Below are 17,756 nucleotides of genomic sequence, written 5' to 3'. Positions count from 1 at the left end.
ATGAGAGTATACCTAAGGCTGAGCACAACTGGTGGGGAGTGTCTCCTGTGTTAAGCAAATAAAATAACTCCAAACAGTGTGTATAGCACAGATAAAGTATTTTTCCTCCTGTACAGGACCTCATGCTGGATGTCACATGCCCTCTTTCTGGCCATTATAGTGTTTACTCTTTGTTTCCTTAGGGAGAAATCAAATCACTTGACCGATGTGTAGTTGAGTACAGCAGGGTCCATAACCATTCATGCTCAGGGCTCAGGCCTTGCCCACTAAAGGCAGGAGGACAAACTTCCTGTGGTCTGTTTGGAAGCTCGCCTGTTCCAAGTCAGCCCAGCGAAATTTTTCACACCAATTTTGTCTGCCAGAGTGAATTTGCAATCTGCTGTATCTCTGCTGTGCCCCTACTGGCATGTAAGGGCCTAGGGGTGGGTCTACCACACTATTAGTCCATAAAGGTAACCACAGGAGGCAGCTGGTCTGCTCTCATTCTCTTCTGTCCCTCTGGACTGGTATAAACATTGTGCTAACTCGTAGAGTAGGATAGTTCTTAACTGTGAGCTAATAAGAAGATTATAGCGTGGAGACATCAACATCCTCCCTGCCCTGGAACTTGGGTGCATTCACCCATGTGAAGAGACAAGCCCCTTGTAGGCAGGAAGATTACCTCTCTCAATATCAGCCCCATGCCTTTAAAAGCTCCAGCGGTCCTTCAGCTGGGGTGCTTAATGGTAACAATACCAACAGCAGCAACAACAATGGAGTTTTAGCTATATCTGATGCGTGTTTGGAAGTGTGGGGGGAAACCTGCCTATCACAAAAATGTATGAGAGATTTAAAAACCAAAGGTAACCTTCAAAATACTTGCCAACCTTTGGTGCCTCCCCTTCTGCTCTGACCTCTGGTCTTGCAGCAACCCACTCTCCTTCCCCTTCAGAGGCTCTGCTCATCATCACTGGCTATGTCTGAACAAGTGGTCTCTTCTCTGCCAAATTCCTCCAATGTTTCTTCTGTGAACCAAATCTGACTTCCATTTCTGTGAACATTTAGTACATATGTGATTAAATAATGAAATTTCTGCTCATAGGAACACTAAAGAGTCAGCACCAGGGAGAGGGGAAAAAACTACTCGAACCAGAGGACAATGTTGGACATGAATACATCCAGGCTGAAACCCCCCTGAAGGGACAAGTAGCAGGGGACTGGACTCCATGACTCTGAAGCCCCTTTCTATCCTGACTTCCAAGTACCAGCATATGGGAGAGAAAGAGAAGGCAAGTGGGGGGAAGACATGCTTGTGTTGGCAAGGGTCTGGAGTGTGTCTTTGCATTGTTTCATGGTTATCTGTTTGTTACATTGCAAAGTCCAAGGGCACTGTGCACTGAGCTGGAGTAATGCTCTGTGCAGCTGTGGGAATGATGTCAGTGTCCTACTCCTCAACAAGCATGTTCTGGGTGTTGTTGAGAGCTGTTTCCAGCTAGGAACAACATTCCTCCAGCCAACACCCTCATAAGGGGTGCCAGACGCCCTTGTGTACGAGGAGATGGCAGCCATGCCCAGTTTCCCATGCTGTACCAATAGCCATCCCATCCCACTTGTCCTGTTTTGTCTGTTATCAAAAACCACTCCTGTACAGCTATTCAGATGTGCCTGTGCCTTGTTTATTACTGCAAACTGTGGGCAGATGAACCAAGTAAGACTGGGGCTAGTACCACATGCCTCTGCTCTGGCCATTCCCCACAATTGGGGGAGGAAACTTCCTCCCAGAAATCACAAGTCCCCATTTCCCACACCTCAGGCGACTGGGGCCTTGAGGTATATTTGCCACAGTCCTCTTGAGATGTTACCTTCTGCCCAGGTACATATAAAGGAAGGAGACACCAAGAATAGCACAGCCACTACCTCCATAAGGGATAGGCTGTAAAGATAAGTGTATAAGCATTAGTGAAATGTTCACTATATACCCAGTCTGCAAAGCAAGTAAAATACCTTAGGTTGAAAAAATAATGATACTACATAACAATCATCCCCCAGGGAGTTATTCTTGGCATAGACACCTAAAGCATTTGAGGTTTAATTACTTTATAATGCCAAATTAAAGAATATCTTGTAACAAATAATATGAAGTGGTATTTGGGAAAAGTGTGGTTAAAAAATCTCTAGCAGAAGAGCTAAATTCCTATAGCTGAATCACATGGATTAGCTGAACAGTCCACTGTGAATTTAATCTGCTTTAGATTCAGAAGAATCTAAATCTAGGATGTATTCTGAATGCAGTTTGTGTTTCTCTGCATGTGCTCATTGCATTTATTCTCCTACTGCACAGTGTCACCAATTGTCATGTTTCAACACGTATCTTCAACTCAGTGTTAGTCAGCCTTTAAGCAAAAGCCAACTGCTTTTTTAGAAAATGCTACTTTTGCTGGTAGCTCTCCAACAATTTCACTGAGAAGGACAATGATGTTGTACAGGCTAATATCAAAAGTTGAAAGACAGAGATCCTTTTTACATCTCTATTTCTCTTCCTGTTTTGTGAAGTATATTGGGTCAGCATTCTGTGTCCACTTAGGTCAATTACAAGTAATGAATGGGGACGATAGGCTTGCCAACAATGAAGGAAGCATCTCAAATAACTTTTGCATTTACATCACAGATTTTGGGTGGTATTCTAAAGTACCTGAACACTTTATCTGCCTTGATCTGCTGGGTGACATTGTCAGCAATTCAAAATTACAAGTAAAAGAATAAAGACAGTTTAATAGGATAGTGCCAGGTTGCCCCTGATGACATGTCAATCCTTTGGGTCAAATTTTTCTTCCCTCACTCATATGGTACCAAAATAATGACAAAATTAGATGCTCATTTGTAAGACCTTTATTTATATAAATAATATGCACCATATCAAACAAATATACAACACCATGTTTGCAAATTAATGCTTTGCAAAGAACTCTCATTGCTATTCCTGGTTGAAATTTCTCAAGCTGAGAGTGCCTCGGGAGCCTGAAGTTGTAGGAAGCTTGTGATACACCCAGTTGTGACCTCTCCTAGCAGGAGAAGGCACTGTGGGAGCAGGGCTCTCCACTGTCCTCCTGCAGCTGGCCTGTCATCAGTAGAGGTGTTCTGAGGAGCAACCCAGGAGCCTTCAGCCTTACCCAGAAAGAGGAACAGGATGGAGCAGAGAACTTGCGACCATTACAAAGGAAATGACTGAGCAAACCCAGAGTGTGGGGCACACTAGCCTTGGCAAAGCCTCGATACGTTAGACTGCAGAGGACAATCCATCTGTAATTTAGGTGGTGGGAACATGGTGGTGAGCAGTCATGTAGTGGGAACCGGTATCTTCAGCTTGTACAGACTGTCCACCAGATCAGGTGCTAAGGGGGTCCCCTAGTGGAAACATAGTGATTGCCAGGCAGGAGGATGGTTTGATTTTTGCTGCTACAGAAGGTATCTATCTACAGGCTATAGAGCTTTGCTTAAGCCAGGTGTTTTTTCTGGTCATTTCTCAGTACAGTCACCAACTAGACATAGCTGGCCATATTATAGGCAGTAAAAGGTGAAAAAACAGAAGACTGTGGGACTGTAAAGGTGCCTCCAGCAGAGGACAGTTGACTAGGGAGGGAGCATATTGCACATCTGATCTAGATGGAAATGCTTAGGGGATGAAATGTATTACACATAGTGAGAGGTGTGGTGCTCTCACTCACTCTCATGTGAAAACCTGCTGGCTTCCAGTGAGGAAAGATGAGCTACCTGGGTTGTCCAGGACTGACTTCAATACTCTCAGCTGAGCTTCCCAGTAACTGGCCAACTTTGCTGTTAGCACATAGGCTATACCACTTCAATGGTGATGGTTTTTAACTTCCTACCCACATTCAGAAGGACAAATAAACCATTTCAGAAGGGAGGACACAGAGCAGCTAAGTGTAGTGCAGCTCTAAGAGCCAAAAGACATGCTTCCTGAAGCCCTCGTGAAACGTGTAGATCAGTGCAGTGCCAGTGAGAACACAGCCACACAAATGCCTTTGCAGGCTGTCTGCTCCCACTTGGGCAAGGCTAAATCCAGAACTACATTTAGTGGACCACCTGAATTAGCTCTGCAGGGACCGAGGGAGGGCAAATTGCTCTCTGGAACTGCAGTCCTGGCTATTCCCAGCTAGCAATGGATAAGGTGTGATCCTGGGGAATATGTCTTCAGAAGACAGCCTAATTCTCCTTGGAAATTAAAAAGTAAGGATAGTCTTATCTCTAGACACAGAGCTGAAAGGAAGAGAGATGTAAAGAGAGAAGAAGGGAAAGATTTGTTGTAAGAGAGAGTTGGAAATCAAAGAACAAATGTTTGTGAAGTCTCCTGGTTGCTGATGACTTTTACTTCAAAGTCCCAGAGTTTTAAAGGCATCTCGTAAATCATCTACTTCGTACAGTGGCTGCAGGACAAAATATAAGTGCTAGGTCAGTTGTCAAGTGAGCAGGAACCTATGAAGATGGAGAAGGAATGGCAGGAGATGGGATGAGAGGTGGCAGAAGAGGAAGAGAATGAGGAAAGGAGAGATGAATGAAGTTGGGGGAAAAGGCATGAGGGACGTGGAAGATGAAGACAAATAAATGAATGAAATATCAGGGATGGGCAGCAAGAGCTGAGAGGAACTGTAATGAGGAAAAGAGGAATAAGCTGAGGGAAGAGGCACCAGAAGAAGGAGAATTGGCACTCACCAGGAGGATCCGTCGAAGTTTCCTGGAGAGATGGACAGAGTTTTCATGCAGCCCTTCCCAGCCTTTGAATGTCTGTTCCCTGTTCTCCACAAATGTGTTCCAGCAGTAGAAGAAATCTGTGCAAGGCAAAGGGAAGTTACAGGGTGCTCAAGAGGACACTGACCTCTCCTAGGATCACTAAATCATCACACACTGCATCATTTTCTCTGGTTCCTTGTCCTGCCTTCTCCCACCCTCCTGGGTCTCCCTAACCCCCCATAGACCTCCATCATCTCTTTCTTGCCTGTGCATCTCACCTTTGAAGGTCATGATGGCAATTTGTGCTCCCGCCTTGTGCAGGCGTCTCAGCCCCTCAGGCTCCGCCTTGCGGTCTTCACAGAAGTAGAGGCGGGCCGTGAAGATGCGGAGGGTCAGGTTGGGGTAGGAGCGCAGGAAGTTGGCCACGTGCTGGGCACAGTCATAACAGGGGCTCCAGGAGGTGAACCAGGTGATACGGTAGCAGCGGCCAGGGTCCAGGTCCCAGGCTGCAATGTAGCGCAGGAAGAGCACCTCCACGTGACAGCCCATCTTCATGAAACAGGGAGAGGGGCAAGGCGTGAGGTGGCGGGGAGGGAGAAGGGTGTAAGAGGGGTGAGGTGTGAGCTGGATGGAGTGTGAGGGGAGGAGGAACACGGCGGGGGGCATGTTCTAGGGTCAGCGCACAGGGGGAGAAGGCACAGTGGTACGTAAGTGGAAGATTGGCTGGAGAAGCACAGGAGCACACTCATGTGAAGGAGTGTACAAGAGGAATGTGTGGGAGCTAAGCAGAAAAGTAGGTAGACTGGTAAAGCAGGAGGGAGTATGGATATCTTGCCTGGTGACACACTTGGTGGGCAGCACAAAGCAGAAGTTTACCTGAAGGCTTCATCCCTCAAACAGTGTGTACTGGTACAGCATCCACACTTGTGGACACATGAACCAGTGCCTGCGTTGTTGTCGCAGCCTTCCTTTGCCCCAGGCAAACTGGAGCTGCGTGCAGCTCAATATGGATATAAGAACAGGGTGACAGGGTGTTCCCCGTACCTGGTTGCGCAGGTATCCAAAGTCCAGAGAGCACGATGTAGCACTGTCACGGCGCTTTACAACATAGCAGAGATAGGTTTCACGCCGGCCCTTGGCCCAGCGCAGGTTCTTGAAGTTGTAGAGGAAGAGTTTCCTTTTCATCAGGAGGCTGAAGCAGAAGACCAGAAAGAATTTACATTAGCCCCACCCTGGAGCCAAGAGTTTACCATGTCTTTGTTCAGGGCTGAGCACCAAAAATATCCTTCTCATATCCAGGCCTCTCAGTACGAGAAGAGCATCAGTAATTTGCATGAAATGTGTTAGGGAAAGGATGCAGACCTGACTGTGGGGATGAAGCAGATGACCTTATGAGTGGAAACAGTAAGTGAATTAGTAGTGATTAGTCAAACAGCAATTATGGCTGAGTAGAGTGTGAAAATATCTGAAAATATCCAGAAGATGGACACCAATGAGGGAGAAGGATGAAGGTGCCTGAGAAGACCTGTGAAGTTGAGAGGGTCTAGAATACAGTCATCAAGAAATATTATTTTTGCTATATGAAACCCTGAAAAACCACTGGGGCAAGAGATGGATCAAATTAAAACCTCTTCAGAGAAGTCTGGGCTGAATATCTTCCAAGCATTGTCCAGGGCATCATGCAGGGCTATGGGTTAGGGGGTCAGGTCAGATGCCATACGCTAGCGGATGGAATGCATAATGGGTAGGCGCGCTGACACCTCTCCAGAAACAAGTACCATTTCCACATTAGTCAAACACCAAAACTGGTGTGGGCCTGCTCCTGTGCCCAGGGATCCTGTGGTGGAGAGGCAGCAGGAGCATGGGGAGGGTAAGGTAGTCATGAGCCATATCTAACAGCCTCTGTGTCAAGTGGAGGCACATAGGCAGCTGTGTTCACTGAGGTGAGATGCTCACCTCCCCCGCAGCAATGCAAAACAGAAGTGAACAGGTTAAAAATAATCATGTCCTTTGTCATCTTTTCCCTCTGACAAGTTGATGTTCAGTAGGGAGATGGGGTAAGTTTAAGAGATACCCAGCTGGGTTTTCTGGAAAGTCTCGAGTGAGGTGGAGAAAAGGGGAATTTGGGTTTGTTAGGAACCTAAAACTGATTTAAATCTGAGAGTCTAAGCACATATTTCATCTGTTTGCCAGTGTCACCATAACATTTGATCACTGCAGGCATCCTCTCTGCTTCTCCAGGAGCTTCTGTCCCTTGTGCACCCTCACACATGGCCACTGTGTCACAGGTGCTCATTCATATAGTCATGCACACCCTCTTGCATTTTGTTACCTAGTGCAAGTGCTTTGCTCTCCTGTCACACTTCCTATTGCACCTCACCCAACATCAGAGACACATGCTTCCCTCAGGCACCCTTGAGACCCTGATTGTCCCACAGATAGGCAGGAGATCTGCACACATGCTCTTTCCTGCCACGTCACCCTCACCTGCAGTGCAAAAATACCTGTCCTGCTCACTCAGAAAGAGCAGGAGCTCACATACTCTGTTATGCCACTCTTTATACAGATCTGCTCCTGGAGAAGCAGATCACATGGAAGTGTGTCTCCTGTTAGGAGAAAGCCCATGGAAGTGTGTCTCCTGTTAGGAGAAAGCCCATAGAGAAGACAAGGCTCTGCAGAGCCCTGCACACACTCAAGAGGGCAAAGCATCCCTATTAAGCATTTCATTCAGCCAAACAACAGTCTGAGGCAGTCTTGGAGGTCTGTCCTGTGAGCACTGCCACAGTCCTGCTCTGTTGGGTTTGCAGGTTGTGTCAGGAGTAGAGCACAAACTGATCGCACTCCATTTCATCACTCCTTTCTCTGGCAGTTCATGTTGCATATGTGTTTCCCATACTCACTGTATGTTCTTCATGATCTTTCTCACACTTAGAGAAAACCCCACTTCCTACCACCTTAGATTCATTCTATTTCCCTGCCTTTCCCTCATTCATAAGTACAAATACTTATGAATGAACATGTGTATATATTCCCTAACACACACACACACACACACACACACACATTGGTCTCCTCACAAAATTGTCAACCAAGACAAGAGGCTTCTAGCTCTTAGGTGTATGTTATTGCAGGGATGTGGAGAAGACTGTCACCCATAACAGAGATGCTGGAGAGGGGACCCCCGTTCGGTGGTGACTTATCCTCAGGTTGTCCAGAAAGGATAGCCCAGACAATTGCACAGGAAATGAGCAGGTGTGGTAGGCCAGAAGCTTGCAAAGCTCTTACTTGAGGTGTGCCACAACTGCAGAAAACAGAGCAGAGGCACTGTGCACAACATAATTGCTTGCTGAAGAAACATGTAAGCCAGGTGAAAAACAGTTACATTAATGTTGATGTTTCATTAAAACCCACATGGAAAAATGCATTTCATTACATCAAAAACATTAGGGAAAACAGGCTTTCCTTTTTTTTTTTTTGGTGTAGTTTTGGGCAAAACCATTTGTTTTCAAAATGCTTCTGATTCTTCTTCTAATTGTCCCTGTTCTCACTTCATCCCATTTTTCTCTGTTCAATGGTTTTGCCCCTGCAGAGCAACATGTGGATGCAAATAAGAGTGAAGAACAAGAAATGACACCAAACCACAAAAAAAAAATAAAATGATGATTACTTAGGTTATTTTTCAGTGTCAGATTAAAGTGAAGACAATTTTGAATCACAGAAGAGATTTGCTCAACTAGAAATATTCATTAACATCAGTTCTTTTTCTCTCTTTGCTCTGGAGTTCAGCATCCCAGGGTTTTTTTGCTAGGGAGGATTTCAGAATATGGCTGGTACAAGAAGAATAATGAATGAACAGATGTTGTGGGGAGCAACTGAGCAGATGTGCAGTTAGATATAAACTGCTGGATACACATGCAACTCCTATGGCTATAGCATAGCTCAAGGGAAAGCAGCAAGGACACAGGAGCTGTGATTATACCTGGACACTGAAGAAGCAGACTGAACAGTGATCTTCTCAAATAAAGATTCTTCAGATCAGAGTGAAGCCCCTCCGAGTGTGTGAATAGTATGCAATTGTGGAGAATGATAAGTGATAATTAGCTCACAGAGTAATTGCAGTGCAAGTAGAGGACTGAAGTGCTTAAGCCACAAATAGGATCTGACCATCCTTCTGTTATCATTCTTTGTTTCTAGAAAAGAAAAACAATGAAAGGAACAGATAATAGCCACAAGAAAAAAATGACAGAAAGGAAAAAGAGCACAGGTGGCAGAGAGTCAAAGAGAAAGGACAACAGAGACACAGAGATGTGAGGTGCAAGAGCAGGACGGAACAGGGCTTTAGATCAATGAGTCAGATGGGGAAAGGGAAAAGGATGGTGAGCACCAAACAGAAAGCAAGTTAATTCTAAAAGAAAGACCCTCATTTCTTATATGAGCAAGCAACTAGAGGCACTCATCTTACCTGTCCATGACTGCCAGGGTCTCTTTCAGGTGATAGGATTACAGGGAGGTTGTCTTGCAGGCTCTGTCCGTGCAGCCCTCTGACCTGATATATAGAAATGTGGACTGGTCTATGTGTCCCCTCCCCATTCACCCCTATCTAGCCCTTGCCTGCTTTCATCAGGGTGTGGTTGAGGGAGGAGTTAGAAAGGCCTCTGGAGTTGCAGGAGCTGAAGAACAAAGTGTTGAGATGCAAAGGGGCATCAGTTCTGAAAGATGCTCAGCACCCATTGGTCGCCATCCCCCACTGCACTCCCTATTGGGCCCCCTCTGCCTGCAAAATTATTCTGAAATAATATCAATAGCATAACAAGGCAGGAAACATTGTCTAGTGGTTAGAAGGGGGCCTGAGATCTTGTGTACCACTAACGTGAATGTGGGCAAAACCACACTATCCCTCCAGGCTTCACATCATGCAGCTGTGCAGTGAAGATGATGACCCTGTCCTGCTCCACCACAGAGGCAGTTCTGTGCAGTGCCCTGCAACCACCAAGCTGGAAGGAGCTCAGGGAACACCAAATTGTTGGCAGGCTTTCCCCCCTCCTCCAAGACCCCCTGAAAGGCCTGGCAGTTGCTTGGCAGCATGAGGCAACACCGAAGCTGAAGAGAGCGAGAGGGACCCAGCTCTCAAGGTTTGATGGGGAATGCCTGGCACCTGAACATGGCCATGGGTGACTGAGCTGTGTCAACACGCCAGGAGCAGTGGTGAACCTGCATTGCAAAGCTGTACACAAAGGACCAGTGCGGAATAACTCTGAGCCTAATGCCCAGAGATCTACCAGCAGCAGGGTGACTGCCAGGACCCTCTGACTGATGGATGTGCTCAGCAGGCGTGCGGTTGTGCGTTTTCACAGCTGGGATCACACTTGGGATGCACACGCTTCTCTCCACCAACACCACTCTCCGCCACCCAGGCTCTGCTCCTATCCTGGCATCCATTCCCTCTGCAGGGCTGCAGGACAGCCAAGGGATGGGGCAGTGGCTTTGGCTGGGCAGGATGCCAAGGAGGCAGCCAGGGGACATTCTGCTTTGTTTCTACTTCAAGCAGGACACGGCTGAGAAACAGGGCTTTTGTTTACCTCACGCTAGGGTAGTTCTTAGTTTTTTCTCTGCTTGATTTACTTTCCTTATTAATTTTACTGGTTTTCAGCATGCTAAGACTTTGTGAAACCAGTATATGCAAAAACATGAAAAGGAGAGATGAGCTGCCAGAACAGAGCAGACTCTCTAGCCCAACACTTGGAGAGTACTTGCCTTTGAGAGCAGCAGGCATGGTACATTTCAGGAAAAGGAGAAGCACTCCTGGAAAGTCCAGACTTGGACTGTCCGACTCCTTAGATACACACTCAACAAATCCACATTTTGGCAGCTGTACTGGTCTCAAGAGTGGTGGCAATTACCCTGTTTGAGGATCTGGCTCCTAGTGTTTGACCTAAGCTAGAAGAGCCTGCAATCCTTAAGAATCCCTGTCCTACTTAATAGAGTCTGAGAGGACACTCTTGCTAATGAAACAGCTGTCCCCTTTCAGCCTTTGCCATAGTAGCACCTTGTGACAAATCTCCTAGGTCAGACTAACACATCACACTTTAATATTAGTTTTTTTCTTTTAATAATGCAAAGAGGACATTTGTTACACGGGAAAGGAAAGGAAAGGAAAGGAAAGGAAAGGAAAGGAAAGGAAAGGAAAGGAAAAGAAAAAAAAGAAAAGAAAAGAAAAGAAAAGAAAAGAAAAGAAAAGAAAAGAAAAGAAAAGAAAAGAAAAGAAAAGAAAAGAAAAGAAAAGAAAAGAAAAGAAAAGAAAAGAAAAGAAAAGAAAAGAAAAGAAAAGAAAAGAAAAGAAAGCAACACACCCTGGAAAATCTGCTTCTTAGGGATCACAACTGTTTGTGTTTCATCTGATAAATTAAGATAATTTCAGCTATATTTAGCTCCCAATTTTCATAGCCAAAAGATTGCAGATAATTTTAGATAACATTTTCTACTCTGAAAGGAGTCAAGAAATATCTTCATAGCCAGCCTGGTCTTCCCCATAAATTAAATTTGTGCAAAATGATTTTCTTAAAGGTTTAACATGTCAAGTCTTATAATATGTTTAACTAGATCCTTTTCCTGGTCCTTCCTGTAAGTAGAATTCATTATTTCATGTTTAAAACACGCTATTTTCCTTAAATATTGAGCGTTTCTTTGCTCTCCACAGAGGTAAAAAAGAAAGAACAGATGACCAAATAGATAAAATATATTTATGTTACTTTCTGTCAGGGCTCTCAAGTCTAAATACTGCTGTAGGCTTTCTAATGCCTTCATTTAGACCAGTAACTTCCCTCACTTGGAAGGTGCAAGTGCACAAAGTCAGTAGTACTGATTCTCTGCCTCTAGCTCTAATCCCCAGAGAAGAAACATGTTGGTGTGGATGTGTTTTAGTGTCTTGTAGCAAGTCTAAACATTTCCAGAGGGACCCTCAGTTCCTATGCAGTTCTGCCTGGAGCTGGAGCTGCACTCTCTTGCCAAGGCAAGATCCTGATCATTAGCAAATGTCATCTCTGCACTAGTTAAAAAAAAGGTATTTTGCAAAACCATGAAAAGGTTGCTGATCCCTGATCTAGTTGCTAGTCCAGCTTTCTCCCTGGTTATAAATTGCCAAATCTTTAACATATAGTGGGACACTTTTAGCTGGGAGCTAAGAGAGATGCTGATCACTCCAGTTTTTCTTCCTTTCTGCTCAATGCAAACCTATTTAGAGAGGGAACTGGAGGTGGGAGAAAAACAATTTTACTGAAGATGACTCCATCACTGTTTCTGATCAAAGTCCGCGTCAGTTAAAGGCTAGCAGTGAAGGTTAGAAAGGGTCCCTGTCCTGATGTGTTTGGAGTGTTATTTATTATGAGACACTGCTCCAGCTTATCAGGATCATGGAAGGATATCCTAGCATCCCTTCAGGTTTCTTGTGCTCACGGCTTTATTCCTTGCCTTGGAGTGAGAACAGAGAAATAATAGCTGTCCGAAGAGCAGTGATCAGATGTAAAGGAGGAGGAGGAACACCACCGTTATTACTTTTTTGAAAGATTCAGAAAGCAAACTGCTAAGAAATTAGAGAGCAAAAATGCAGTGAATAAATAAAAGTAATTACTGAGCCCCAAAGCAGAGCAGAGGTTGCTTGTTTAGTCAACAGGAAGTCATGTGCTAGTGTGTATCATTATAAATACATATTTATTTTTTCCATTCACCCTTTGCTCAGAAATCACCTTTTGAAACTAGCGCCAATATCACCAGTTGGTTGGTTTTACACTGAACACAAGAAATGCAGACACCTGCTTCCCCTCGCCTCAAGCAAAAACCTCAAGCAGAAAAACTTTCTTTGCTCAACAAGTGCTGATGCACCACAGACACGGACTTGCACAGAGACCTCGAGCTGGGGAATGGTAGAGCTCCTTGCAATTCCAGGCACAGGCAGATAAATAAGCTGATATGCTTGTTTATTATAAGCACATAAAATATGCTTACTTAATATAAGCATATATTAAGTGTAAGACTACAATAAAGTGCATATTTATTACATGCACATTACACTGTGTTCACTCCACAAAGGTTCATCACCCTATTTTGAAAACAGACCCAACATGTAGGTAACACACTTGCTCAGACACCTCTGCCAGACACACCATTCCTTTTACTCCAGTCCTGGGTGCAAAAAAACCCTCCACACTAGATGTAGAGACAGCTTGCTGTCTAGGACATGGGGCAGAGGGCCTTGTCCCTAGAACTGCCAACTCATCCTGTGATGCAGCTGTGGATGCCATGCCTGGGGAGAAGATTTCAGCAGTTGCATGACAAAGCAATGACTTTTCGTAATGCAGAATATGCAGCACTGCAGAGATATTTGATGTGAGGATGTGCCTGGGGTGGACATCACCAGGAAGGGACGATGTGGTGCTGGGGTTTGCAAACACAAAGCCAAAACCTATGGAGTGTCACTGAGGCTGCATGTAAGTTAGCCAAAAGCAGGGATCCCAGGTTATGAGAAGAAAGCAGGAAGGAGAGAAGACAGGAGTTCAGGATGTGTGGGAAGTGCCACTGCGGGGCAGGGGAGGGGCAGCTTATGAAACTTGTAGCCCTGCACAGTGCAGTGCTGCATGCTGCAGGACTGCTGGATTGCTGGGTGTGCACTAAGATTATACATTATTGTGTGTTTTACTAGTAATTAGGCTTTCCAGGCTTGCACGGCAAAACCTTTTCCTGGAGACCAGACCCACAGTTTAATTTGTTCCACTGTTGAGCTTGTTTTGATGCTGCGGGATGAGGCAAATCAGGGTGAAACTATAGAATTGAGTATACACTTTTCAACCGCAGCCCCGTGAGTGCTTCTCACTCCTACTCTGCAGCTCTTTCCCAGCCCAGGCTGGGGCTTCTTATAGGAACTAAACTAATGATCCTTTACTATGACTTTGTGACCCCACAATTTTTTTCTCTCCCCTTCTGCATTAATACCATCCACCATGTCCCTAGGCCACAGCACTTCCAGCCTTTGCTACCAGAGACTGATGACTGCTGGGATCACCAGCAGGAAGGGAGGAAAGGAGCTGGATTGGGTTAAGGAGTTTGAGATCTAGTGAATGGCTTCCCCATCATGAATACAGGTAAGAAATGTGACCAAAGTCCAGGTGCTTATGCTAAATGTTCTCCAGTGCCTTTTCCAGCTTGAGGCCGTGACATGGTGTGCAGCTTATCTCATTAACACTAAGAAAAACACAGACTCGGCAATCAAAGCAGAATGTGCCTTCCCCATGCTGAGAGCCGGGGGGGGGGGAAGTACCCACCAGAGCTGCTTGTGCCTTGCTGCTTCCCATAGCAGCGCCTGCAGCTTCAGCCTCCGGCATGCCCTGCCCGTGTGACTTGGCTTCTGACTCCGTGCTGCACAGACCTGGAGAACACCCTCTTTGTGCACAGGGAGCTGCAGGCTGCATTCTAGTGTTACTCCGTTCTCCCACAGTTCAGCCCCCTGGTCTGGGCACTCCCAGACCCTGCTCCAAATCACAACTTTCTCCTTCTCAATGGAAGCCACTGGCTCCATATCTCTGCAATCATCTGGTAGCCACAGGGAGAAATTCAGTTTTGCACTGTAGTTTTTCACAATGAGACTCACCTTCTAGCTGTGGTTATGGTTTTGCAAACCAATGTTGCCTATGATTAGCTCCTGTTTGTGCAGTGCTGCAGCTCGTGCTATTCAGTGCAAAAAGAGCTTGCACCTGTGGCCTGGGTGGTAAATCCTGATTTTAATTTCCCTGTTGTCTTTGGAGTACTTGGTTGGAGACACTGGGACAGAAGGGCTTGGGAGTGCCCTAAAGAACAGCATGTTGCAAGTTTCTTGGCTGGCAGTCGTGTGTTGAGTACTCTGCAGTTGTACAAGGTTTCCTTGGCTATAAGTCCTCATGAGCAGTGCTCTTGCATCTTAGAGTTTTCTCATCAACAAAGCAAGCATTTGCAGAAGATTTGAGATAGCCTTGCTAGTTCTTGTCTTCCTTCTCCCAGAGTTGCTCCTATGCTCTCATTCATCACCGACCATATCCAGAAGGCTTGTGGCACGCCACCACTAATCTCTACTCCCTAATGCCAGTGTCAGTAGAGTTAGGGTCTGCCTCTGACAATTTGATCCTCTTCTGGGAGGCCCATTACTCTTGGCACTGGGGACAGGAATGGAAGACCCATCCTAAGGCCAATGAAGAGAGGGAAAAGGGGACGAGGAGTGATTCTCATCATGCAGTGAGAATCTCCTCCTTTGCTGTGATATCTCTGCTGCCTTCCTTCCCTGCTAGTGCATTTCCATGCCTGGTTGTGCTGACTGTTACCATCAGTTATTTCTTTAGCCATGAGCACATGAAAGGCTCCCAAGTTTCTGCTTTAAGCAGTGAGGTCAGAGTTGTGATACGCTTGAGCTAGCTGCCCAGGCAGGAGAGGGTATCCAAGAACCTCAGAGCTTCCCACCTAATTTCACAGGGTTTAAAGATACCCTGCCATGTTCCATCCAAAAGCAAGAGTTCTGCTTGGATGAAAAGCCTCGTAGAAGCTCCCAGAAAGCAGAGAAGAGAAAGAAGAAGAATAATTTGAAGATAAAACAAAGACCCAGGGAAATTACTGATTATGAATTATTATCAGAAATTTTAATTCACTGGTGCCCATTGGTTGTAGCATTGCTTCTGCTTCCCACTCAGATGTGGCTCAAAACCAACTATATCTCACTAAAATATAGGGTCTTACATTCACATACACAGCCAGTTAATTTCTCTTTGCCCAGTCTATATTCAATGAGCGGACATCAGCTCCAGTTATCTCTTCTGTCATTTCTGTGCAGGTACAGGTAGGGTAGGGCACAGACCCATTTACTTAAGGTGGCTAGCTTGGTCCTACCCGATTGGGAAAACTGGGGACAAGACTAAAAAGGCTCACAGATTGGAGAGGCAAAAATCGACTCTGAAGCAGTGCCCCTGGGGACTCTTAGGGAACAGAAATGGCAAAGAGGCAGAGTTCAGATGCCTTTCCTAAGCAAAACCAAAGGGAGACTCCAATGATAGCAGCTGATTCACAGTGAGAGCCAAGAGAGATGGTGTGTAATGACAGTGCTGGGTTCAAGCAGAGCTGATGAGAAAATTACTTGCCATCACAGCATGGAGAGTCTCAGGAATGACTATGTTCCCACTGCACCAGGCAGAAAATAAACTCTTTTGAACCCTACCTCCACATCAAGGACCAGCCTGGAGGCTAAGTGTAGGCTGTGGAAGAAGACAAGTTTTATTTGTTAATCCATGACAGTGGCCAATGCAGTTTCTGCCAGCCGATCTGTGCTATTTGGTACCAGAGAAGACACACAGCAAGATGTAAGCATTTTCTAGTGGGTGTGTTTTCTAATACCGCCTGACTTTGGTGCTATGAGGGAGCAGTTGGAGCAGAAAGTCCCACAGGAACGCCTTCAGTATGGAAAGGCTTTGTAGATGCAAGACACCCAATATAAGAGACGTCATGCTGACATATGCATCAGCATGAACCCAAAATCTTGTCTGAAACATCACACTGGTAGGCTGTGCTGCCTATCATGTTTGAAACAACTGCTGCTGCTGCATGTGCCACTGCTTCTCCAGCCTCTGAGATACTGGCTAAAATGCCAGAGAAGGTGGCAGGAGGATCCAAACCCCGCAAGCCCCCAGTTTCCAGTTGGACTGACTATGGAAGCAATGGCTGTTTGCCAGAAGCACTGAAGAACTTTCTCTCACCACTCTGAAAGGGAACTGAAGCCTGCACAGTACAGAAGGACAACAGCTGCACCAGGCTGGGGCTCAGGAGCCTGGACAAAAGCAGCACAGGAGAACTTGGTACTTTGAGCTCCTTTAAGGTTAACAAGCCAAGAGGAAGGTGCCAAGAAGGCAGCAAAAGCCAAGAACCACTTGGTCCTTGACTGGCACTGCCAAGAAGCCCTGATTATCTGTGGCTGCAACATAAGTCCCAAGGAAAGCCAAGAAACTGGCAGCCACCATGACCAAGAAAGCAATCGAGAGCTACAGAATATGAAAAGTGACAGACCAAAAGAGGCAAAGATTTAGCTAACGGCAAAACAGTGAAACCCAAGGCTACCAAACCAAAGGCAGAGAAATCGAAAGTGACCTCAGGGTGAGAAAGTAGTGCACGAGAAGTAGATGCTGTATGAGCATAGAAAAAGTGGCCTGCTGCAGAGCCATAGACTGCAAATCCTTTAATTGAGCCACTGATTTTTGTCATGTTTTGCATTTTTGAATACAGTTTCTCCAAAGGAAAAGAATTAATTTTAATAATTTAAATGCCTTGTTTTGCAATAAAACTCGGGCTTTGTATGAAGTAAATATTTCTTCTTGCTATTTTCTTCAAATGTCTGCAGCAGTATTGTAGGGGAGAGAGTTTGCTCAGAGATGCACAGCAAAAAGAACAGAGGCAACAGATAAAAGTCGCAACAAAGAAATTTCTGACCTGACATCAGGAAACTACTCTCCATCTTAAGCATGATGCAGCACTGGAACAGATCAAGGATTCTCCGTCCTTGCTGACTTTTTCAAAATTCACCTGGACAAGGCTCTGAGTGATCTTGTTAGCTTTGAAGGTAGCTCTGTGTGCTAACTTCCAGCATAATTTTATCTATTATCCTAACTGGGAAGGTATACAATCTCAATATCCACATTTATTTAAAAAAATGCATAGCTTCATGTACATTTATTCTTATATTTAACTAGGTGAGATCTGACATTACTTATTAGTTAGACACATTGAATTTCATGTTTCTCTATTACATCTTTTTGTTAATGTCTAATTTGTGACAAGCTGTATTTGTATGGATATTGCAATATTAGTAAAATTTACAAACCAGCATTCTGATAGATAATTTATTCATTAAATGAATTTAATGTTTTTTTACCAATTCACTTTTTTATATACTTCAGCATAGTAGCAATGAGTACATAAACTGATATAATTTATATTATTGAAAATGTTTTTATTTGAAAAAATAATTT

At 45.1% G+C, this 17,756-nt stretch overlaps 1 protein-coding gene across 1 annotated transcript; it reads right to left on the bottom strand.

Annotated features, from left to right (window-relative positions):
* Positions 1–4,308: 4,308 nt before the first annotated feature.
* AICDA (activation induced cytidine deaminase) lies at positions 4,309–5,928 on the bottom strand (the record flags this gene model as incomplete). The annotated part of the gene is made up of 4 exons (XM_027677724.1): positions 4,309–4,424; positions 4,711–4,826; positions 5,007–5,277; positions 5,773–5,928. Coding segments are annotated over 4 exons (597 nt in total), but the record flags the coding sequence as incomplete, so codon positions are not given.
* Between the last annotated feature and the right edge of the window lie 11,828 nt (positions 5,929–17,756).

Source organism: Neopelma chrysocephalum, unplaced genomic scaffold, assembly GCF_003984885.1.
Source record: "Neopelma chrysocephalum unplaced genomic scaffold, ASM398488v2 Primary Assembly neopelma1_43, whole genome shotgun sequence".
NCBI classification, from domain to species: Eukaryota; Metazoa; Chordata; class Aves; order Passeriformes; family Pipridae; genus Neopelma; species Neopelma chrysocephalum.
The sequence above is the reverse complement of the archived record's forward strand: the minus strand, read 5'-3'. Positions and strand labels throughout refer to the sequence as shown.